This window comes from Poecilia reticulata, linkage group LG20 (assembly GCF_000633615.1).
Source record: "Poecilia reticulata strain Guanapo linkage group LG20, Guppy_female_1.0+MT, whole genome shotgun sequence".
Lineage (NCBI taxonomy): Eukaryota > Metazoa > Chordata > Actinopteri > Cyprinodontiformes > Poeciliidae > Poecilia > Poecilia reticulata.
In genome coordinates this window covers 10,349,632-10,375,088 of record NC_024350.1, presented here as the reverse complement: position 1 = coordinate 10,375,088, position 25,457 = coordinate 10,349,632, and the positions used below count along the sequence as shown (strand labels likewise).

The 25,457-nt window shown below is 40.3% G+C and overlaps 1 protein-coding gene across 3 annotated transcripts in view; it reads right to left on the bottom strand.

The window, feature by feature from the left end:
• The window catches only part of myripb (myosin VIIA and Rab interacting protein b), a 116,362-nt gene that overhangs the window by 43,684 nt on the left and 47,221 nt on the right, over nt 1-25,457 (bottom strand). For all 3 annotated transcript variants that reach the window (XM_008438596.2, XM_008438598.2, XM_008438597.2), the window contains exon 3: nt 8,870-9,091. In XM_008438596.2, the coding sequence (XP_008436818.1) occupies nt 8,870-9,091 (222 nt within the window). The remainder of the gene's footprint in view (nt 1-8,869; nt 9,092-25,457) is intronic.

The window sequence follows — 25,457 nt, the reverse complement described above, 5'->3', positions numbered from 1 at the left end:
TATATATCAAATGCACAAATGCATTCTCAAATGCTTGAGAAGCTTTTACATGTTTTTAAGGAATACTTTGCACCCCTAGAAAAGAAGTGAATCGGAATAGTCAAAGTAAAGTAACCTTGGGAAAACACATGTCCAAATTAGATGTGAGTGAATCACCGTGCAACAGTGACACAGCTACACAATATTTTCTTTGCAGAAGGATTAAAGCCATGACAACAAAAGGCCGTGCTTCACCTGAACTGCATGTTGCTCCAGCAGAACAAACATTACACAGAAAGCAATCTCTAATCTATGTTTTAATCCTCTTTGTGGATATTTCTGGCGATCTATCGCATAAAAGAAAGTGGAAGCTTGTCTTCTTTGCAGGCTTGCGCTGACAGATAATGAGCACATTTGCTGATTCCAGCCATAAATTAATGTTTTATTCATGCTTTGTCATTACTTACTCATTCACTGGCAGCTCCTGCGACGCTCACCGTGTGTTAACTTTGTCTAACTTAATAGGAGGGAAGACTCTCACACACATGTGACGTTTCATGTGTCCAGCTTCGATGAAGCCCAAAGATTAAGCTTTAAAAGCGACGTGTGAACTTGTGACACGATGACCTTCATCTGGGAGTCATCTTCATATTAAAATCGTAACTAAAAATAACACGGTGAGACGCGCAGCTAGGTGTGTTTTGTTCACACTGATGTGAGATTATGACTTTTTGCAGTACATGTATAGATATAGCAGCAAATTAGCAGCACTTAAAATAAAAAAAATTGCAATTCAGGCTTTTTCAAACTCTGTTCTGATTTCAATGTTTTTTTTCTTACTACTCAAATCTCCTCGTTTTGATTCTATGTGGTTTATTTTCTGTCTATTAAGTTCAACAGATAACATCCCATCTGTGTGAACTAGACATGGGTGTGTTTTGTGTGTCAATTTTCAATTCCTGGAATGAATAATACTACTAAATCTATTTACTGCTCCAAACTTTTCCCTTAGTCCACGTCTTAACATCAAATAATAAATTACATATCGCCACCAGCTGTAGCTGCATAAATGCTGTTTTTAATGGAAGCAATAATATTATGTAGATTTTTACAGAAAGTATTTGTGTCTGCAACACAGTGAAACACTGCTTCAAGTCTTTCCTTTGATAGAAACTTTTTAAGCCACTTTGATGAATTAATTGAGCTTGATAACTACGATCAATTGGAACTGTGATTGTACTGAAATAATTGTCTTGGTAAAGTGCTTTGAGGCGGCATTTGTTGTGATTTAGCGTTTTGTGAATAAACTGAAATCATTTGAAGTCTCTTTTTTTTATATGTACAAAAGATATAATTTAATTTAACATTCGTAATTTACAGACACTGCTTCCTTAAAAGAGGTAGCAGAAAGCAAGGCGACTCCTGTCTTTGGAGTCGCCTTGCGTTAAAGATTTTGCTGTTTGCTGATGAGTTTACACACTAGAGAAAGTGTGGATGGATTTAATTACTTGCTGTTCAGGAGAAAACTGGCCGATTTTCACGAATGGCTTATTGATTGGCGCCTCACAACTCAAACTTTCAGAAATGAAAATCAATTCCAGAAGAAAACTTAACATCTAAGCCTAAATTTAAACACTGGAGTGAGAAGACAACGACTTAATCTAGAGAGCAAAAAGGCAAAAAACAACAGGATGTGGGTCCAATCATCCCTCGTGGCGTTTTTGTCCGTAAATATAATTTATTTACATAATTGTCTGTGATTACTTCCTGAATCTTCTAAAAGGTTGCCACTTCTACTCCTGATTTCCACATTACAAACAGAAATGAGTGCTCAATCGAACTGGGCGGTGGTGGCTACAAAGTAGCATCAATGAAGGCGTACTGTCAGGGCTCCTTGTGGCAGTCGGCGGCTGCTGCTGCTGTTTCCGACCCAATCAACCCGTTCCAGCAAACAAAAAGAGCTTCGGATTCTTTCCTGACAACTTACTGCGTAAACCAATTTCAGAAATCATAAAATTTTCGATCAACTCTGTGCTTCAGGATTGCAGAAGAAGCCCCAAAAGTCACCAGCAAAACCTCCAAGCGTATAATGCTCAGCCGGTTTCCTTCATGGAAAAAAAAAAAAGACAGAAACTGCTGCATCGCACAGCAGGAGCACAAGCAGCAGCATCACAGCAGCACCTGTGTTGCCTCCTTCCAGCGGCGGGGGCTCCACACTGAAACCGAAGCGGTGCTCAGATGAGAGATGCAACTGATTCAGTCACACCGACCCACAGGCTCACATTCAGAGGAGACCCGGATCTGGATCCCAACAAAGACTGTAGTAACTCGGAGCTGAATCTGCAAAACACGAGACTTGTGAAAACACTGAAATGTCACGTGCGCTTAGAAGGAAGTCTGCGTGTTGCATTTTGTTTGCTTGTAAGCGATTTTTCACCTGCGAGAACAAAAATAAAAGTCTGTCATGAAGCACAAATTGGAAATGCACGTCGGGGGGAAAACTGACAAAGACAAGTTCTCCTAAGGGACGTCAGGTTGAAGGTGGAGAGGGAATGTTTACAAAGCGCACTCTACAAAATATGTTTTGTTTTTGTTTTGTTTTGCATTATTAAATGATTTCTAATTAATTAACATTACGGTGAGCCCCGCTGGCAGGAGCAAAGGGTTGAGTTACTGAAATCTGCATTAATAATACCAATGGAATACAAAATGACTTAGGCTTTTGCTGCCTAATTCAATATACGGAGGGATGTGACTGTCTAAAATGAAGGCAACAAAAACAATCACCAAAAATAGAGAGAAACAAAGAAGAAAAATATCAGCGTTTCACAGAAGCTTGAAATTGGTCAAATTAAACAGAAGAGGTTAATTTTTCAACTTTAATAGCTGATTACATGGGTGTGGCAAACTTTAGTTATTATAAGAGCTATCATTGGGGAATGTCTGTCAAATGTATTGTTTTATGAAAACCATTAGGTATTCATCTTCTTTTCTGTGACGGCATAATGACGGCAATTAAGCAATTTCAGGAAAACAATAACTATATCTTTGTCTCTTATATCGTGTGGAAGTTGTGCAGGGTAGATATTGATGTTTTGTTGCTAAAGGCCACCAAGATGACTCCTACATAGGAGTCAGGATTTCTGGCTCTGCTCCTGTTGTTGCCTCACTCAGTGGGTTGAAATCGATGTGTGCACCTGGTGAGATTCTCCATGTGCACATCGGCTGTCGCTCCCAGCTGTGTATGCAGTGCAACTAACAGCCAGGAGTTATGGGTGACTGGTGGCCTCCGTGTCAGCTGGGCTGAACATGACACACGACCGTGAAGGGAGGAATGAAGTGGAGGAGGAGGAGGAAGAGGAAGATGATTAGTGGCTCTCCTTCCTGTGCCTTGAGCTGGCCAAGATGAAGGCTTTGCATTTCGATACAGCTGCTCTTTTCGATATGAAGAAAAGCTTCCGGCGAGAACTCAGTGGGGTTCAGACACTAATTTACGTCAGCTTTTTTGATTTTGACTGGGAAACTTTTTTTTTTTTTTTTGCTGTTGCTGCACGCAATTGTGAATGCGCGCATCTATTTGCCTCGGCACAATACTTCAAATGAAATGGACGAAATAATCAATTCTCCAGCTTGGCTTGCAGCTTGATTTGCCTTTTTTTATTGTTTGAAAATAAAAGGCAGACACAACAAGCGAGCCACACGTTCCGTTGTCACCGCCGCCGCCAAAATGACAAAAGCACAGACCAGACAAGCTGTTAAGACACACGCCGGCTGAGACGTGCGGATGTCTTATTAAAATCCGGAGCTCTGCACATATAGTTCATCTGGAGGCTGCCGCTGCAGGGCTCGGCCTCAGGTGTCACAGACCAGTCTTGTTCACCCACACTGATAAAAATACATCTGCACGGAGGACAGAAAATGATCACACTGTGACTCGCTTCCTCTGCACGCTCGAGGTTCTCCAGCGACAGAAGCGAGACAGCTGACTGCACTTACAGCGACCGTGTCTCCAGAAACACGCTGCCATTTTTTGAATATAGATTCGTTTTATTGGAGGTTTCAATGTTTTAGCCCGGCAAGGCTAAGGCGGACAAAACAGATCGCCTAAATTTGGAATCTAAATGTAGGTTTCCTGTGAATTTTTCCGCAGTTCACAGGAATTGCGGAAAAACATAAAAACAATAATATGTGCAACACAGCCAGGTCGTTAAACACAAAGCAACACGAGGGAATTTCCTTGAAAACACATATCAATTACTGTGAGTCGTACTGAAGACTAATATTCTACTTAACAGAAATGAGGTCTTAATGGATAGCTCAGTGCAATTATCTTAGCTTTTTACTGCTTGCAATCTCAGGAATGTTTAAAGCACCAACAAAGAACCTTTAATCGCTATAAGTCATCAATTATTAATTAAAGCAATATCCCCGGCAACACCTATATTGAAAATGATCAAACAACTCATTAGTCAACTGCCTGTTGAAATGATCACCACGACGCAGAAAAAAACAAGACAGTAAACTGACTTTAGAAGCAGAGTGCATGCAAGCTGGAATAAAAGTGTTATTCCCTTATTTTGTATTACTTCCTCATTTATAATATGTTATAAATGAGGACAAGCTAACATGAAGAGCATGTTAGCTTGTCTAAAAAGCTGTTCAGGTTTATCCAAACGAGTAGCAATGAAGCAAATTTTGTAAAATAGTAATTTTGTCATGTGTACATATCAATAATGATGACAGCGATGCCTCCTCTGAGTGGTACGGCATGGATCTGTGCAGTTCAGTACATTATTTTTTCAAATACAGCGTTATTTTTTTGGTCCAACTGGTAAAATAAGACACCAAACTACACCAGCCAGTGCCTATCCGCTCCGTGGGACGTAAGGCTAATTAGTGTGTACATTGGGATGAAGAGTGTTAAATTTAAAGTGTGTGACGACATTAGAAAGAATGTTCAATGCCATATATAGTTTGTGATGTAAAAATGACAAAAATAAGTCTAATTTCCCTGGCATGCCAGCCATTTAAATGAATTAGTAAGACTTCTGGGGAATTTTGCTGATGATACCACTCTCTGTGGATGTGCTGATGCAGCCACTTTTGCTTTCTTTTCCATGAAACTCATTCTGCAATCCAATTATTCCACTTAAAGTTCAGAGTAAATACAGATTTATTACTGTCCCCTGAGGCGGGCTGGTCTGTGTTGTGATCTTTCAAGTTAGTCGTAAGTCATAGTGAGCATGTGTAGATCACAGAACTAAAAAATAAAAAGAAGACAAAACGTTCAGAAAGAGGCTATTTAGTAAAATTACATTTGGCTCACTTCTAACTCACCACGCTACAGATTATTTAAAAAAATACCAAAATAATCTGTGGCAGCAACCAACCTTGTATCTGCATGTGCCATAAAACACACCTCAGTTCAGATCAAGTTTTGTTCCTCAGCATTTTGTTAAGACTCAAAAAGTAGGTCTAAGCCTAAATCTCATGTGGTGGAATCTATTTAAACGGTTCGACAATGAATGAGCATCACACGCACACGGGCTTTGTGTTGGCGGTTTATGAGATCCGCATCATATTAAGTAACTACTTGGCAACAACAACAACTACCGACCAGATTTGAGAGTGCACCCTCAGCTGGTGTCTTAAAACCTCCGGCCAATCAGCAGCTTGGCATTGTGAAGCATGCTGGCCTGTTGCAAAGGTGCAAATTACATGTGGAATCTGTTTGTCTGTGTTTTCAGAACTATAATGTAAAATACAATGGACTGTATATATTGTTATTGCTCCCGTCATTCTGCATAAAGTGAACTTTTCTTCCTCTAGTGACGCACATTTTAATGTGAGATTTGCGATTGTGTACGTATGTCACATACACACGCCGATTCGTAAGCCCCTCTGTGTTTTGCGTGTGCTTGTGTACATGTGTGGCATGCCGTCGGCCTCCGGCAGACGCCCTAATCTCCTCGCAGTCATGCTTTAGGAAAAGATTATGAAAATGGTGCGAGCAGTTTGTCACTTTAGTTTATTGCTACTTCTGTGCACACAAACACATGCGCGCCGTTTATAGGCGGGTGGGTACACTGTTCTGTAGCCGGAGGACTCTGTAAAGCCGTGAGCAGTCCATTTCTGCAGATTAAGCACAGAGGGTTGCTGTAGCTTGAATGCAAATGTGGACAGAGTGCAGGTAAAGGAAGGACGCAAAGAGGATTAACTCATTAAATAAAGCAAACTTTAACAAAAAAAAAAAAAAAGAGAGAGAAGTAAGTCCTTGCTGATATCATTTTTACTCCTGGATAATTGGAATCGGTCATTTCCTCCTTTGCCACTTCTTTTTTTATCCTCTTTCCCTCCCTCTCGCTTCTTCCTTTGACCTTCCTTTTACACTTTCTTTCCTTTCCCCCTTAGGATTTTGCTCACTGCATTGGGTGAGGAGTCAAGATAAGGAAAGAAAACAGCTCCTCACTTCTAGCTAGAAATGTTTTGACTCCTATGATTAAGCCAGAGGAGCGGGTCCAGTGTGCGTTTGTGTGGACTGAGGCTTCAGGACGCCATTAATTCAAGCAGACTCCAGACTCCTTCTGGTTCTGGAGGGAAATCTCTGTTTAGCGCAGGGCCTGCGTGTGGCTCTTCAGACGCCGTCTGCATCAGCGCCGAGCCGTCCACCGGTTTCAATCTTGTTACGATCAAAACATCAAAAACTATCGATGCCGGGTGCCTCTCGTAACGTAACTGTTTAGCACTTGATTAATGCACATTGCAGATCATCTCTCTGCTCGCAGGCATGTGTGCATCCATCCGTGTGCAGGTGGGTGACTGTAGCTTCTGAGCGAGTCCATGTGTGCCATGATTACAAATCTGCTTTTCCCTCGACGGTTCGCAGTGGCGAGCAGCACGGCCGTGCCTCTGCGAGCGCTGAAGGACAGCCGGTGCAGGCGAGTGACACCATTTGGTGAGTTATGAATTTTCACATTGAAATTCCCAGAGAAAGGCCCGAAAAGATTCCAAAAAAAAAAAGAAAAAAAAAGCCAAAGAAATACAGACGAGCACAACGTCCTTATCTGAAGTAGTTCAGATAAGCCTCGCATTTACCGTAGATATGTTCCTCTCGACATCACCCACGAGCGCAAATTACTTTTTCAATATTGCATTTTCAGCATGATGACTGCGCTCGTTCGCGCTACAGTCTATTTAGCGTCGGATCGATGTCTTTCCTTTGCAATCATTGACTCGAACGCTAACAAACCGTGATTTCCAAAACAATCCTTTCTAGAGCTCGTTTAGCCTCGATCGACCTACAAAATCGCCGTCCCGAAATGACAAGACTCCAACTCAGAGAGGCCGATTCAGGCTAAAAATCAGATGTAAGCCGGTTTAATGGACTTATAAAACGAGCCGTGTTTTAATGCGGACAGCAATGTTGTGACACACAGGGCCCATCTGCGTCTACGTCCGAACCCGTAATGAGAAGATTGCAAAGCCCCCGGGCAGAATGAGAGAGAGACACAAGGAGAAAGAGAGAGCGAGGGCAAAGATGATCGATGCGAGCTTTGCCACCCTTTTTTTTTGGCATGATTCCTTTTCTTTTCTTTCCTCCCTGGCTTTTGGCTTCTTTTTCCCTCCCATGTGTCAAATAGCAAAACCAAGGGCAGCTGTTCTAACTCAACACGCCGAGCAGCAGAAATCAATGAAAACCTGAAAGAGATGGAGGACTGAGGGGAGACGATGAGCCTAAACATTTCATAACTGTGTTGGACGCTGTCGTCCCCCAAACCTCAAGTTGCACTGGCATTTACATATCATTGGGAATATCAAAATGCATTATATATTTCACTCTAAGCATCACTAGAAATGCAGACAATGAGTTTTGTGGATCTGAGACAGAGGAAACTGGTAGAGTCAAATTTCAACTATAATACAAATCTCTTATAATCCAACTCTCCAATGCCTTTTTTTTTTTTTTTTAACAGATCAACCAAACAAACAAGTAGGCAGCATTCCCAACACCCCAAACGTTCCTTTACAGACACAGAAAGTTTAATATTCATCCATTGTTGAGTGGGAGCACCAGAACGACTCCCAAGGCTTTTGGATGGTCATGCATGAACAAACAGGATAAACAGATACGTACAGGCACACACATGCACACACACACGCACGCACACAGGCACACACACACGCACACACACAGCTCATTTGAATAAACAACCAGCAGCAGCACATTCCCCTGTCTGTTTCGCTTCTCTGAATGTTTTCCTCGAATTCGTTTGCGCCCCTCTCTCTCCCTGGAAAACCTCGATTTTCAAAGATCTTCAACAGAAAGTCGATTTGACGACTGCCAGAATAAATAAAGCCAAGGAGAAAAAATAAATAAATCAATGAAGTTTTGTGTCGAAAAAATAATACAAAAGAACAACAGAAGATGACATTTAGCTTTGGAGCTGCTCAAATTTCATTTAACCCCTCTCTCCGCCTTTCATCTTCCGGTTTTCCGACAATTCTAGTCCCTTTTCTGTTTCGGTTGCCCTCAACAACCTTGTTTTCTTTTGACCTTTGCATCACAAGGAACATTAAAATGTGAGCTAGATGTCACTTTTTGAAAACGATGAAGTGAACCAAAGCCCAAAGACGTTGCAAAACCTTAAAAGACTCGTTTACACCAGCCCGCCTTTCCCGCTCATTCATTCACTTTTCCTCTCACATCTGTGTGTCTTTCAGCCTTCTTCCCACCTTAATCAAAACCAACCTTAATAATCCCAGCTTATCTTCACACTAACAATTTTCCTCCGGCGTCCTCTGGTTGGAACGTCCCAGCTTCCCTCCCATGTGTTATCTCGCTTCATTCCTCCAGTCACCGCTGTGTGTGTGCGCGTGAGCAAACACTAACCTGCCCTTCTGGCACGCCGAGCAAAGCCAGGCTCGCTCCCTCTTGCTGTAGGTGCAGCAGGTCTTGCACACGTTGTACTGGCAATCCAGGCACTGGCGCTTGGTGTTGAACAGGAAGGTGAAGGGCGCGCAGCAGCGGATGCAGCAGTGCTCGTTGAAACGATGCTGCTTGGAGAGGATGGAGCATCTGCTGCCTTCCTCCGTGAGCTCCTGCTTCATCTCACTGGAGAGAGAGAGGAAAAGAGAGAGAGAGAGAGAAAAGGCAGGGAGGGGGAGAGAAAGTGAGAGGCTGGTGAGCGTCTGGTTGAGCAGTAGGGAGTGAAAGCGGCACAGTAAGTAGGCAACAAAGAATAATTAGAAAAGCTGCAGCGGATTAAAAATTCAAAGGGGTGCAGGGCATTGAAACAAAGCAGGAGAGAGCAGGACGGGTCATTTCCATCCACTCCCGACTGCGTGCCCATCTCTCCGTCCCTTACACCGATTCAGTGGAATTAACATGATGGCTGACATTTCAATTTGGAAAAAACCTGACATGCCTTGCTTTCCCTGCATTCGTCTAAATCACAGCTGAAGAGGCCATGCCACGCACATCTGCTTCCTCCAAGACGTTTTGTTATCCATTAATTAAGACATTGTGACACTGAACTGGCATAAATAGCAACCTAGTTTGGGAGATAAAGCCTAAAGCTAGGAAAAAAAATACTAATAATAAAATCCCTGCCGGGGAGTCGTTCAGGCACAAGCTCAAACAATTAAAGTTTGAAACAGAAAAAAAAAGAGAGGTGAAGTCCCAGTATTAGGAAGCCCTTAGGAAATAAATCAGACTACTGAATTGCAAGATTTCAGAATGAGAATCCTTCCCTATTATAATAAAGGGATGTAGAAGCATCAACACTGGAAGACTAAATTCCTCTAGAAATCAGAGGGAGTTTCAGCTTTACCATAGATATGAAAAAGTTTGACATGTTGTCTGTTTCAAATGTTGACAGGCATTGGTGCATTTCTGTTTCAACAACTCTACAGTTGTGATAATAATTTGCTGCATGGAGTTTGCATGTTCTCCCTGTGCATGCGCGGGTTCTCTCCGGGTATTCCAGCTTCCTCCTAAAGGTCAAAAACATGACTGCAAGATTAATTGGTCTCTCCAAATTATCCTTACGGATGTGTGTGTGTGCGCGTGTGCAACACAGAGTCCCATCTGTCTGTGTTGCCCTGCGACGGACTGGCAACCTGTCGAGTGTGTACCCCACCTCTCGTCTATTTATTGCTGGAAGCAGGCACCGGTTCCTGACTCTGCAAGGATATGCCTGTTGGATAATGGACAGCTGTATCAATATGTCCAGTTTAGAAGATGAAACAAGACAAAATTCTAAGGAAAACAAAGAGTTTCATAAACCATCTGTATTTAATTAATCTGTAATGTAAAATAACAATAGAGATTCAGTGTTTGGCGTTTTTACGCTTGTCTTTAATCTGAAGTGGTTCTCTTGACAATTGCAAAGAAGATTTAATAGATAATAAAATGGGTGTACGGCATTTGTTCAGTGTAAATATTTTGGTTTTTCCAGGTCTGATCAGTCATAGTAATTTAAATTTTTAGCTAAAGATGATTAGATGCAATCAAAACTCGTGAAAGAGCAAGAAAGGCCCCTTCGGTTCAGCTCCTCCAGGAAGCCGACGGCGACTCGGTTGTCAAAAGTTCAAGATTCCTGGGCTTAATTTAAATTATATATTTATGTAACAGAATTCCCAAAATGATACCCACACACACACAACAAAATGTTTGGAAAACAGACATAGATGAATATTCAAACGGAACTAAAACAAAACACCAAAATAAAATGAGCTAAAAACCAAAACAATGCTAAAGGTTAAGGAAGTACGTGCAAGTAATTAATAAGAACTACAAAGCTTCTCCGAAAGAGGATACAAAGTTCAATTGATCGACTGACTTTAAAGAAAGTCTTAGCCAGTGCATAAAAAAAAAGAAGCAAAAATTAGTTGCATTATTTATCTTTTTATTAATAAAATACGTGTGTGGATATGATGGCATCCTTTCTGCATGCAAACTAGGAGCATTAGCCTAGAGGAAGGGAAAACAACAGCCTGAAAATATAAGCTGTGAATCAATGTTTTAACTAGCAGGGCTGCTGTGTAAATCCTCGACTGCTAATGTAAATGATCCACAGCCTTGGTGTAGAAATTCTGCTGACTGTGCATTAGAAGCAACAGCCTCCCACAATCCCCCCCAAAAAGAGAGAAATGTTTTGCTTTAATACTATGAAATCAGTCGTCGTTGGCCCAAACAGCAGTGGTGTGAATTGTTCCTGAAAGCGTTCCCAGAGAGGAGGTGGGTGCAACACATTTACCAACACTGTCAGCCACCAGCCGTCGTCAGGCTGCGATATGAAGGCAAGGCAAAGATGTTGCTGCTGGTAAGGTGTAAAAGAGGAGCTCTGCTCAAACAGCTAGCGAGTAAATAATTTAAGATGCTCCACTGCAGGATGCGCAGGGCCAAAGCTCGTCCTTCAGGACTCTCAGTGATCCCACGCATGGACACGCGCATTCAGAATACAATTCAAATACAATGGTGCTGAGAAATGATTGCCACGGAGAATAGATGCGTCTGCGGTCCCCTACTGCTGCTGAAAATTAAATGTGTAGCAAGACAGTGTGCTGAATGCAGCATATTGCAAATTTCCTGCGTGTAATGTGTTTCCATTGGGGGGTATTTCAATCTCCTCGCAACCCCAAGTCATCAGCGCCGCTCCTCAAGCACACTCTCCGCTGCTTCGCTTATTGCTTTTCATATGCATCATTACACGGCACATATTAACAAGATGAACAAACCAATTCATAAAGGGTGTCGTGAGAACATGGCCGTGTGCTAGCATGCTACGTTGGTGCAGACATGACTACGTTTTCTGTTCTAAAGGCCATAAATGTACTTTTTTTTATTATTATTATTATTATTTCCAAGCAACATACTGTGGTTTGAGAAGATCCAATTTTTCTGTACTGAAGAAAAAAGAAAGAAAAAACATACAGAGTGTACTCATATCTCTTTAAGCAGTTGTTTGAAAATCATTTTGTTAGGTCCTAATTAGGATCAGGAACTGCATTGCCTTTCAGTGTCCCTTAAATGGGTTTAATCAGCAGTGCAGTTACTGTAGATGACGGTTATGTCTCTCCGGCTGTTTAATTACATCATCTAGCAAATGCACAAAAAGGGTTTTGTAATGCTTGGGATAACTTTGCATTAACATACAGCTCAAAACATTGCTCTTCCCAGCAGTTGCACTGTTGACAGAAACACTTGGGGCATCCAGATGCCAGCAGCCACTTAATTCCAACAAGGTATAGAATTAATTTACCCTTGAACTTGTTCGCATTTGTGTCGCATTATCCACCTGTGTGTGATTTAAGCTCAGTAAATCCAGCTGTTCTCCGAAGGTGTCGGAGGTTTCTCGGACAACAATCGAGGACAGACAACATACTAAAAACCAGAAAATATGACAGGGATGAACCTATGGAGAAGTTTTAAACGAAATTTGATTATGACATCTTATTAACTGCTTTTTCATTCATCGCCAACTCAAAAACGGAAAGAGTATGTCGCAACTCCAAACTCGTGACAAAGAAAGTGGGCCGGTTACCAGAGCATCATCCAGAGATGCGGTCAAAAGGCCGTGGTAGTTCTGGACGAGCTTCGTTGTGAGCAGCAAAAAAAAAAAAAAATTCAGCCCCTTTCATCACCCATTTCGTCATCTTTCATTATGTTAAAGTCTGCCAGATGTTTGGGGAGTTTTCCTGAAAGCTGCGGCCATATGTCGCATCAAGTCACAATTTTCCCGTGACATTTAAAGTGCTAATATTTGAAATTAATAACTTGTTTTTTAATGTCGACAAGATTAACGGCAGCAGCTCGTGACAAATTGGTGAGGGAGACGTCTCAGAGGGCGCCGGAAGTTTAAAGTTTCCAAACTTTCAGATTAAAAATAAAAGTACCGAGTGTGCTGATGAGTCACCGCGGGGTAAAAGGTGATGTTGCTGTGAGAAACAACAAACTGAATACCGATCCCTTATATTGTGGCTTTAGGAGTGCATGTAAATTTAATGATATGCAAGTATTTCTGGTCGCCTGTCACTCCTGATGAGAAAAGCTTTTTCTTAAGATCTATGGACTCTTCCTGTCGTCATCTGTCCCTTCGTCATCTTTCATTCACATCTGCAGTATTTTTTTCCCCAGCTCACCTTTACTCCTCCGTTGTGTTTACTGGGATCTATTACTACTGTTACTTTACTCTTGTGGCTCCTTCGCCTCTCTGTTCATCTTCCTCTCCCTGACAGATATGCAGACTTAGAGTTGATTTATGCCACAACTGGACTTGTAATTCTAAATGACGGTGTTTTTAAGCCTTCAATAAATTGAGGTTTCCTACATTATGTCTTCACTCTTAACAGCTGCTGTCTGTCTGACTCAGGACTTAAGAGTTGCAGGTCACAAAGCCTAAATGACTAACATCACATTAAGCCTTATTTTAACACTCATGGTTAGTCACTTCTGATTAAAAAGTGGAAATATAATACATCTTTCTTGGAAACATGTACCAAGAAATATGAAGTTGGTACAAATTTCATATTTCTTTTTAGTTGTCTCCTGTTTTTGAGGAGTGACAAGTCCGTTAATCAACCGATTAATAGCCTGCATTATACTGCCTTATCTACATTTTTTGTCTCCTGTTTTTTTTTTTTTTGGATTTTGAAGCTCATCTTACAACCTGGCAATGATTTAATTCTTCTAATATTTTATATGGACTTAAAGACAGCCACATAGTGTCATTTTATAGCACAATCAATTAACTGTTGTTTTCAGTTGTTATAAAATTACTGTATAATTCAAACATAACTTAAAAGCAATTTAACCCTTAGAAATTGGCCTCTGTCTCTTTAAGAAGCTCCTGCTCTTTTTGAAACTCCGACTCCAGCACATCATCATAGCGATGCTTCTCATTATGCCTTTTCTCATTACGTCATTCTTAGGAGTGTTGGACTGAGAAGTAATTCGTTTGATGAGATCAGCAGACTCACAGTCCCACCCATCATTTGCCATTTGCTGCTGCCACTAGTCTGAAGGAGTCGAGTTGGAAAAGTCTTATTTTTTAACATACCAGTCAAAAAAATAGTAATAAAATCCTAACATAGTGAGGATCATAACTTATTTTATAAACTACCACCTTCTTTTTGTAACTTTGCAGATTCAGTTATGTTCTTGATACTTGCTGAATGGAGAATTCACTTTTAAGACATTTAACAAATCCAAATACATGTCAAAACAGTTTGAAAAAAAGTTTGCGTAAATAAAACTTTAATTACAGAGATCTTTTTTTAGTTAATGCCTTAAAAGACTATTGAGCTTTAAAGCATGAGCACAACCTGTTTCATAAGCTCGTACTCCATGGAGCCAAGCTCTACAACTTTATTTTTTTTAGCCTACAGATAAATACTACAGTTAGAAAAAAAAGAGGTTCTACATGAGGAAAATTGTTGGGGGGAAAAAGGAAAACGATAATAGCTTCAGCATTTTACCTCACTTTTAGTGTTGCTGAAGACTGCACTGTGGCAAGAACGGATATCTTTAAACTGCCCACTACAAGCCCATAAAACCGCCATCGACTGCTGGCAAGTTCACCAGTAAGTGATGCAGCTCTGGTTCAGTGGGATGTTGCAGTGCATTTTGCTGATTGAGGTGCAGTATTGAGTTTAGGTGTGTATATGTTTATTTATTGATCTGTTCATTTTCAAGCGTACACTATCTGAATGGACGTGGCGACTGAGAATTGATCGCAGGCTTTCCAGGTGCTTAATTTGCTATTAATTGGAAACGTGTAATTGTGAGCGTGTAATAGTGCATGAGTTTCTATTTGGGGTAAAAAGAAAAAGAAAGAAAGAAGTAGAAATCAACTTTTAGTGTGTGCTTTCGTGCTTAGGTGAAGTAGTTTATAAATCGACATTGTCTAATGTCTCAGTGCTAGGAAAAAACACAAGAAGGAACATTGTAATGTCAATATAAGTGATACTTAGTGGTTCTGGCTACAATTATGGGAGCGTGGGAACGTAAGCAAAGAAAAAAAAACTACATATTCTGTCATTTCTGCAATCGATATTCTGTTTCTGCTGAATGACAAAAAAAAAACAAAAAAAAAAAAAACTTTGGGCTAAAGATAACAATTAGATTTTGAGGTAGGATTATACCATTCATTCAAAACAAAACAAACCTTAAATAGTATCTTAAAAACTTGTGGAGCAATGCTGGATGGCTCCAAACTTTCTTGTTACTTCTTAAAGATGTTTTGAAGCTCCCAAGACTGTTTCAAAATTTTGTTTGAATATTTTGTCTACAGTTGCGGTTGGGGGGGGATACAAACACTGTTGTGCTATGTAGCTATGCTACGCTGCAGCATAGTTACATATTAATATAATGCTACCTTCCATTGTGCTGTTCCATGCTACGTACTGTATGCTTGCTTACTTTAAAGAATGTGATATTCTATTCTATGCTAAGCTGGGCTATTTATTTCATTTTAATACTGATTAGTGCATTAATAATAAAATACATTATAAGCCATTATATTATTCCCTCTGGTTACCAAAGTTCCTTCCTTAGATCGCTGACTAATTCAGTCAGAGAGCGGCCATTTTGAATATACCCAGTCACACCTGTCAAGCTTGATCATGTTTTTACATTTTCCCCACTTTTAACACATCAACTTTGAGTCATATATTCCACCTACAAACAGGCGCTGTGCTAAGAAGATAATCTGAGTTGTTCAACAGTCCATTGACATAATGTCGTATGCGATTGGTTTATATCCCATCGCATTTTATCCCTGCAAATTAATGCGATTTTTCTTTCCCGGGACAATCGTTTCTGAAAATAGAACTCCGCTGCTTTTCAACACGGAAAGAAATATATCTAAATTATGCAGCTTGCGCTAACAATCCTGTTCATCTTTCTGTAGCGACCTTGGCGAGGTTCATTTGTCTGCTGCATGAATAAAGAAAGCCCACATAGAGCCAAGCCTTCTTTTCCTCCCTGCTGGATCCGCCTTCCCTCTTGTCTGCACTGTGCAATGAATGAAATGCAGACGTGTGATTTTTTTTTTCCCTCCTTCTTTGAGACCACCCGTGTGTCATCATCTAAACCTCTTCAGAGAAGCTCAAGGTGGCCACAGCAGGAAATAAAGGACGCTCTGGGTATTCCTCCAGCTTAAACGCTGTCTCACTTTCTCACTTAAAACGAACAGAGGCGGTTCAGAAGGCCACAAACCCACAAATATGCACTGTTGCCAAATTGTACAGTTACTGCAGGTGCATAAATCCAGCAATTCTTGATTCTAAATGTCAGGACAGGCGCAGAGCTCTTTCTGAGTGAGTCAGCCTACTGCTAATACCGATACCATTATGCCAGTGTGTTCCTTCGTCTCTGCTTTCCATGTTTGGGATCCCAAACAACTGTGGGCTCACACAGAATGACACGTGTCGGGGGTGCCCTGCAGCTCAAAGATACGAGTCATGAATAGACCGCTTCTGAATGCGTGGCACCGCTTTTTATGCACACGTCAGTTTGTTTTTCCATTGTGCCAGATTCTCACAGCATCTCTGAGCGTTAAGACCTGCCTTATTTCTTCACATACATCGCTTTAGCCCTGCAGAGCCACAAAAGGCATTTGAAAACAAGATCAAAATGAAGGATGATTATTAACATCCTGCGAATGCACATCACAAAACTCTGCATAAGGACGTCTAATGTTCTGAAGATGGTTTGCAGACGGTTCAAGTCTCGGATCAAAATCGTCGTAATTCCCCTGATCTGAGTGCAGCATAGAGACGCAAATCTATACACTTCAAGTATTTTTTTGATTCGACTCCAATTTTTAGGGTCACAATTCGATTCAGAAACGATTTTGATTCACAAACTGTTCTTTATTCAGAAACCAATTTTTGTACTCAAGTGGTCTGACGAGAAAAAAACAGCGTAAATGAATTCATTTAAAACAATGGTGCAGTGTTCCACACTTCACCAAATTCCATCAATTTATATATATCTATATGAAAAAAAATAGGATTAGTGCACAAAATTCTGTAACTTAATTAGTCACTATTAGTTTAGTTTAGCTGATTGGTATTTCCTAGAGTAAAGAAATACCAAAGAATTAAAATATATAATTTAACGAAAATTAAGCAGATAAGACATAAAGTGTACTGAGATTCCTTATAGATTTGATCTTTTTCTGCACATGTAGTTCTGTCAGCTAATAACAGTGTTATTATATATTCAGTTGTTCAGCATTAGCTGTTGTCCTCAGTTTAAGTGAATGCTTGTACTAGGAGAACTAATATTGACATGGCCAAGTCTTGTTTTAATGTTGACTTTATCTGTAGTTTAGCAGCAAAGTCAGAGCAATTACTGAAGACTGCGTACAGAGGAATCAATTATACAAAGCTTCTTGCCAGATTATCAATCTACCAATGTTTTTTTTTTTTAATTATGCAGGATTTAAATAACCTTCTTTGAATTTTGGACTCCTTTTTCTTACCCCCCATATGATTTTCTTCAGCTAGATTTCTGTGCCGGATCCGTCTTCATGGTAATTTCATAAATTTTACATTTTAACACTCCTGGTGCAAGGCTAGAGAAGAGTCTACCTCCATACTTCAACTATGGCCTACTTCCTGCAGAGTTCCATACATCAGAGCTTCCCTGGGTTCTTTATCTCTCCTTTTCCCTTCCTCTCTTATTTTGACCCTCCTGCTGAAACCAGTGGCTGCGGGGACAAGTCTCTCCTCCTTATCCAATAGGGCGGTAATGAGCCCTCGGTTTAGGAAACAATTCAAGTCAAATGTGCGCTCCGCTGATAACGTATCCAGTCAGCGTGCGCTGGCTGTTCGTTAACTAGTGTATGTGAGAAAACGAGGAAGAGATAAACAGCAAGAGACTGCACTTTATTTTTCCTCCACTTGAAACAGAGACAGAGACTCAGCGTGGGGCAGAAATAAATTGGGAGGAAGTCAGTTTTCAAATTCTCGCCCTTGTTATAATTTCGCTCTTTCGTTATTTATTACCGAAGTTCAAACTGAACGAAAGCAAAGGCAGATTGACTGACAACAGACAGAAAAGTGAAACTGAAACCCCTAAAGATTTTCCTTTAGATACGGTCTCAATGAATAAACTGAAGATTAGTAGGTTAAGCAACAATCCCAAAAGAAAAGCTTGCAAGCTTAAGAACACCCCTGTACCACTAAACCCTTACAAACCATAGGGGAAAGTACAGACTGTTTTTTTTGTTTTTGTGTGTGTGCGTGTGTGTGTGTTATTTTCACAAAGACATCAAACCGTGAATGCTAAGAAAATTACGGCGCCTCAGGTAACGAAGGCATCTAAAATCTGTACCTAAATGTAGACCGACTGATCTGGTTAGAGCACATAAGTAAACAGATTTGCTGTTAGGCAGCCAGAGGAATGATGAAAATATTGTTAGTGGATCAACATTGCATGTTGCCTCATTTGCAAAATACAAATTCAGAAAATGTTGTTTTTTTTTCTTCCTAAGAATCCTCTAACGTTAGCATACTTCCAGCTTCCATCTGCCACACAGAGCACAGTTTGATGACGGCTCGGTTTTCATCCTTGCTGGAGAGATTCCAGCTGTGACAGAGGACGTCACAGCTGCACGCGAAGACGAAGCCTCAGACGGTGGCCGGGGGACCCAGTGGCTATTTCGGTGGCAGCGGAAGACCCAGAGCTGAAGATGAGCATCGCTCACCGAATTCCCGTTTAATGGGACGAGAGCAAGGGGCGAGGGGCGGGAAATGAGGAGTAAAAAAAATTGGAAGAAGACAAATGGAGGGAAACCTTGGGGTTGAATCGAGAGAAGAGACGTACCTTATTTATAGGACGTGACGGCTCTATTACAGGTGATGCAGCTCTGGCATTATGACCAACAACACGGCACCGAGGCTCAGAGTCCCTCTTCAATTTAGAGGCGGCCTGACCGGCAGCTATAACCAGCTGTGCCTTAGAGACTCTGGGCTGTTGATTTTCTCATGCTGCGAGGACATAAACCCATTGACACAATTCATTTTCGAAGAAAGAAAAAAAAGTGAGAATGCGTATGAAGCAAAAGTTGAGACAGCCAACAGGTTTGACTCTTATTAAATGAAAGTATTACATTTGAACCTCAGGAGAGGTGAGCTCAGGAGAAGGACCCGTATTGACTCAAACAGGTACGAAGCCGCATGACTGATGGGTTTGAGACACCCACCGACATGCCTCATTCCAGGTCCAGGGAGAGCAGCCTTTTGTGAGAGGCAATTTGAGGAAAGAAAAGAAAGAATGCAGTATCGATCGAAGAGGAAGAAGCTATCGATAGCAGCCTCAGAAACCCCCCCCCAAAAAAAACAAGGGTATTTGCAATTGCACAGAGCTTTTGGTTGGAGCGTCACAGCAGCCGCTAATGACTAAGTGTGAGGAGGCAGCAGCGCATGTATCTTACAGGAGCGCTAAAGTTCCTCAGTAAATCTGGTGGTTACATAATGTCAAATGAGTGATTTATAAAAGACACCGAAAAATTACTCAGATGCAGCAAAGAAATGAAAACAAAATGTTACCAACTGAGCGCGACGCCTGAATGCCTTCAGTTTAAGCAGAGACGACCAACGAGCTTTATGCAAAACTGACTGTATGCAGACATGCATGTTGCCTTTGTGATAAAACAGAGTAGACGGCAAATCAATAAAGTCAGTGTAAACGTGGAAAAATCTGGATAAAAAGAGCAATCTGAAAACGGTCACTAATGCATTTTTTATTTGATCTTCTAAGGCAAGAATAATTAAAATCGATGCCTGGATCTTTCTGAGTCAAACTTCTACCAAGAACCGCAACACAAAGACACAGAGCCACTTTACTCTACAAAAATGCACTATAAAATAAAATATGCACTACAAAATAAAATAAATAAACAAAATGAAGGTGTGGACTGACAAAAATGGGAGGAAAAGCAATAAAATCCGTTCATAAAAAATGATAAGCCTAATTAAAAGTGCTACTTTGATTACTGCAGCATTAAAATTGCATTTCAGCGACTACAGTTGGTCTGATTTCTAATTACAAGGCCTTAGCAATTTTCGTATAATAGCTGCTGTAAAAATGATCTTTTTTTTTCTTTTTCAGGGCTTAGATGTGGCTCACAGCAGCCTGTTTGATAACTTCACATAAAAGATGAGTCTGTGTCTAAACAACTAACATTCTAGCTTAAATGTAGCAGTTCTGTTATTACCAGGCAAGATTACAGTGCTAATTCGCAAGATTACAGTGCTAATTCGCACGCAAGTACCTTAAGGCGTTCACGTTATAATATTAACTCGGTTATACATCTGCACGACTGGAGAAACCCAAAGCCCAGTCGGTGAATCAAGTGAGTTAGTTGATGCCGCTGACTGTGATTGAGAGATTGAGAAGATAAAGCCCTTCTTCCCCCTACATCTCCCAGAATGCCGTGCAGTTCTGGATTGGAGTTCAGTGAAATGATTGAACAATCTATTGGACGTATTTTCTATTGATATCGATCAGGTGTCCACTGCAACATATCTTGTTTTTGATTTATTTCCGTGTCCTAGTTTCAATAAAATGTTATTCGTGTGTTATAATAGCCTAGGCTATAACACCAGGCCATGACACATGATACAATGTGGAAAGGGATGAAGAGGTATGAATACTTTAGCAAGCCAGCACAGTTAGGATAAAGAAGCCTCGATACCAAACACGCACCTGTATCCCATTTGTAAATGTGTGTTGTTTCTCTGGCTGTAAAGCAATAAAACACACACTGAGTTTTCATGGGGGTTTTTTGTGTGTGTGTTTGTTTAATGACAGCAGTTTTCAGAGAGCCTGTGCTAATTGGAAGCCTCATCAATGGAGACCACTCGAGTAATCAGACTCAAGACAAAACGTAAATATTGTGATTCGTTCTTCATGTGGAGCCAAACGCAAAACTGTTTCAATTCAGGCTGCGAGGACTTAGATACAGGAGAGGTGTGAGGAAAGAAAAAGCTTGTGAAAGGTAAAAACCTTATGAAAAAGTAAATCCCCTTTATCCTTGCTTCCGGCTCCTTTCGGGTTTATTGAAGTCGCAGAGTTAGGGGTAAGGAGAGGACAGAGACAGAAAGAGAGAAAAAGGATTTATCACAGCTGGCCAGGTGTAGTTCAGGTTGAATGACAGGGACTATACGGGAAAATCCTTCGGAAACTGCAGCAAAGAACGCCAGAAGGTCATCCGACAGAAAACTTTACATCCTCACACAGAAATACGGGCATTCAATTTCTGCTGTGATAGAAGCGGCAGCTGCATTCATCCGTTGCTTGTTGTTGAAAACAGCAAAAGCTTTTATCAGGACAAATACAGTCTGAATAAATACCACCACAAATGAAGCAAAACTAGATCGATCTGTGCAGCAAAAGATCATGCAGTGCAATCTCACTAACATGCGTTGCTCTCCCTCCCCTCATTATAAAAGCCAGCAGCTCTCATGCGTCTTGGTCCAAAGGAATCCGTCTGCTCTTGCATAATGTTCCATATGTTTGGTCTGGAGGTGTTCTGTCCTTGGGTAGTGTCATCTCTTCAATAACTCAACTTAATGAAGTAACAAACACAGTGACAGCGATGAGAAGGCCTGACGCCAACCTGAAGCTCCATCCCATCTGCCTTGCTGGTACCCTGACTTTGGCACAAAGGTCAACGTCAGGGTAGCTTATTATGGAGCAGAGAGACAGCTCTGTGACAAAAGCCCTGTATGAACCTTATGTAATTTTAAGTTGCCACATGCTGTGCCTTACAAAGCTTTCAAATCTCTTCTACTATGTTTTTTTTATTTTTTTTTTACACTTTTTTGTTACAATAAATATGGATATGGTTAATCTGGTTGAGGAAGAATAATGCATAACATGTTTTCTGCGTATATTTTATAGAGAAAAAAGTACATAGTTTTTTGTACAATTTAAAATCAGAAAAGTGTGCAACTTATTTAACTGCAGTTGAATCCACCAACTAAGGAAGAGAATAATCCAGCTGCAAACCGAAGCTAAACTGACAGGCCGAGCAAGAAGAGCAGTTACCATAGAAACAGTCAATGTTACGCTGTGGTAACTCCGGAGGAGCTGCAGAGATCGGTAGCTCTGATGGTATAATGACTTCTCCCCACGCTCTCTGAATGTGGCATTTATGGAATGAGCGACATGAATGGTATTACTGAAAGAAAGTTATAAGACGTCTGGTTTACAGCTCGCCTCGAGCCACGACTGGGACACAGAAAACATGTGGAAGAAGAGACCAATAATGGTCTTAAGTGATAAAACATTGTGGTGGCAGCCTCATGCTGTGGGAATGCTTGTCTTCATCTGGTTAGAGTTGAAGGTGGATAGAGTTTAAAACTGGAAATTCCCAGAGAGACTACAAACGTATCGAGCCTGGACCAGCGGTTCATCTTCCGGCAAAAACAAGGACTGTAAAAGAGTCAGAGGAGCTGAAATGCACGGAAGGCTCCCAATTATTTCCTCCGTTAAATAAATAACCTCCTTTGCGCTTCACATTGCGCTCTGTTTTGTGTTAGTCTGTCACTGAAAGTTGTGGTTTTAGTACGAAACAATTAGACAGCTTCGAGGTTTACGTCTTCTTTTCCAAAACATTGTAGCGAAGGATTGGCGTTTCACTCACTGAAGTTTGTTTAGCGATTGTTATTTCTCCAGAGGTCCTTCTCTCGATGGCACTATAGCTCCTTCTAAAATCCCACCATAATCCCTTTCTTTCCACTCGCGCACATTCAGTGACGAGACGACTTTGGCAGATCAGAGACTTGGCAGACACCCTGCATGCAAGGGCATGCTGTGTGTTTACTTCACCATGAGCAAGTGTCAACCTTGCAACCCCAACTTTCAGCTGAACAGACAGCCTTGATGGCAGCCATTTATCTCCCCAACGGATCACGGTCGGCTGTCTATGACTGCCAAAGAATCCCAGCGCCTCCAAAAGAGGAAGAAAAAAAAAAAGAAAACTGGCGGCTGATGACAAACTGTAACCAGCATGTTTTAGAAATCCATCATATTTAAAAAAAAGAATGTAGCACAGGGTGTGTAAGAGCTCCACAGGGCAAAATGTGGTGTTATTTTGGTCAAAATTATTTTGTATTTTAAAATCATTGCAGTGATCTGCAGTGAAAGTCTCTCACTGTTTCTCTATAACACAAACCTTATTTTTAATATATGCATTTTATTAAGGAATATATATATATATGTAGCATCATCCAAAGATAAATAACGTAGTTTTCACATAGATTATGTACATATGGGGAAAAAAAACACACACACAAACATTCATATAGAAACACTTAATCTCTAAAAGAGCAACTGTAAAATGACACAACATCTAAAACAGGCACATTTATAAACTGTGTGGTAAAAAAATATGCAGATGAAGTGTGGAACAGCTTAATTTATGTGTCTGAATGAAAGGAAAAAAAAAACCTTCAAGTGGTTCCTGAATCACTCTGGTCCAGAAATAAACCAAACATGTAGCTATTTTATACATCGACAGATTGTCAGACATATAGGTCATAATAAGCCTAAGTGACTGGATAGAATCCAATTGGACTTCTGTTCCACTTTCTTCCTGCAGAACCTGTATAGTAAGAGCATTGGTTTTTGATTGAGTGCAGAGTAAGGCGTAACGTCACCGGGGTTAAATCATCGCTGACAATCAGCCTGTGCATGGCTAGGCAAGCTGCGCCCAATAAATCTCCATGGCGGAGTTCTTCACTTTGCTTTAACAGACCCAGGCCAAGGTTTCAACCACACTGACCTTATATTTACACATTAATAACCTCTCTGTGTAATGTCTAAGACGCAAAAGTTATGCTAACAATTTCAATTCAAGCTCATTGATAAGAGTTACACTACAAGGACGTTCTATTTGCTCACCTGTTTCTGGAGAAAACCTAAAGTTAAGTATCCCTTTTAGTGAGAAATGGCCTGAGCTGCTTTATTGTTAATAAAAAATCAATAAACATGTCAAGTAACAACAGACGAAAACAACACAAATGGCAAAAATGATGGTTCGAACACTTTGGCTGTGCTTAAAGAAGACATAGGAAACTTGATAATGTTGCAGAATATGTTTTATCCATATTCTGAAAAAAATCCAAGAAATGTTTGTCCAAAAAAGTATGCAACTATCATGATTCTTCAATGAACAAATAAATAAAGGTCACGTTTAAATGAATTAAAAAGGATTCATATTACATTTGATTACCTTTCATTGTGCCGTGTATACAGCATGATGCTGCCACTGTAGTGCGTAAGGACGATGTTAAATGTTTCTGCCCCATACCACTTTGCATCAAGGCCAAACATTTATTCATACATGACAAATTGAACAATAAAGAGCGGATTTCTGGAACGCATAACTAATGGTTGTGGCCAAGGGCGTAGGAACAAGTTTATCATTGGAGTGGGGACACATATCGGAAACTTGAAAGATCCGTAAATAGCTTGAGCAAAAATGTCAAACAATGGTGTCATCAACGTGCTACTCTAATCTGACCCCTTGTAACGAGTAATCTAATCTAATATTATTGTTGTTTTTAGACCATTTTTAAGTAATAAATGTTAATGGGAAAATTATAATGCAAGAACACAATCTGAAAGATCAGTAAACTTAAAATTATAATGAACCTTTAACACTGCAACTGGAAGGCATTTCAAATATCCAAAATAAATAAACAAAACGACAAATAAAAATGAATTTTGAAGTCTTTGTAAATAAAATTGTCCTTCAAAAAAGGTTTAGCTGAAACCAAAGCACCAACCTGAAAGCTTTTATCATACAGTTTTTTGTAGAAAGATAGAGAAATAAAAAGAGAAGTGATAAATCATGCCAATGGAAATTATTGAATTTGTTTTAATTTATCATGAGCATGGAGCTCGGTTCATTGTGCGCATCCTTGCTCTCTTTTTTCCTTCCTTCTCACTTTGCCGCTCCACTCCATTTCAAAAGAGCAGAACAAATTTTATGTTTTTTGAACAATTACCATTTTTGTTGCTAAGAGATGAGTATGTTTACTGGTAACCAAGTGCCATGAAGTTTTTATGTTTTTTGAACAATAACAATTTTTGTTGCAAATCTGTTGCTAAGAGATAGTTGTGTTTACTGGTAACCAAGTGCCACGAAGTGAACTTCAGATTCTTACTTTTGCGAAATCTGCCAACGGTAAATGTCTTGTATCTAATCAGGTAAGCGTTATTTCGAAAGAGCTTTTGTTTTATAAACTACTTGCTATTAATTTGGTTTTAAGAGATTTTTTCTGGTAACGAACTGCAACGAAGTATAAATCAAGATTTTTACTTTTGTGTTGAATGTGTTAAATACATTTATGAACAATTACAACAACAACAAAAAAAACTATTCTGCAAAATTCACCAACTGCACAATTCTTGTTAGTGTAAAATAAGTGGTATTTCAAAAGAGCGGGAGAAACAT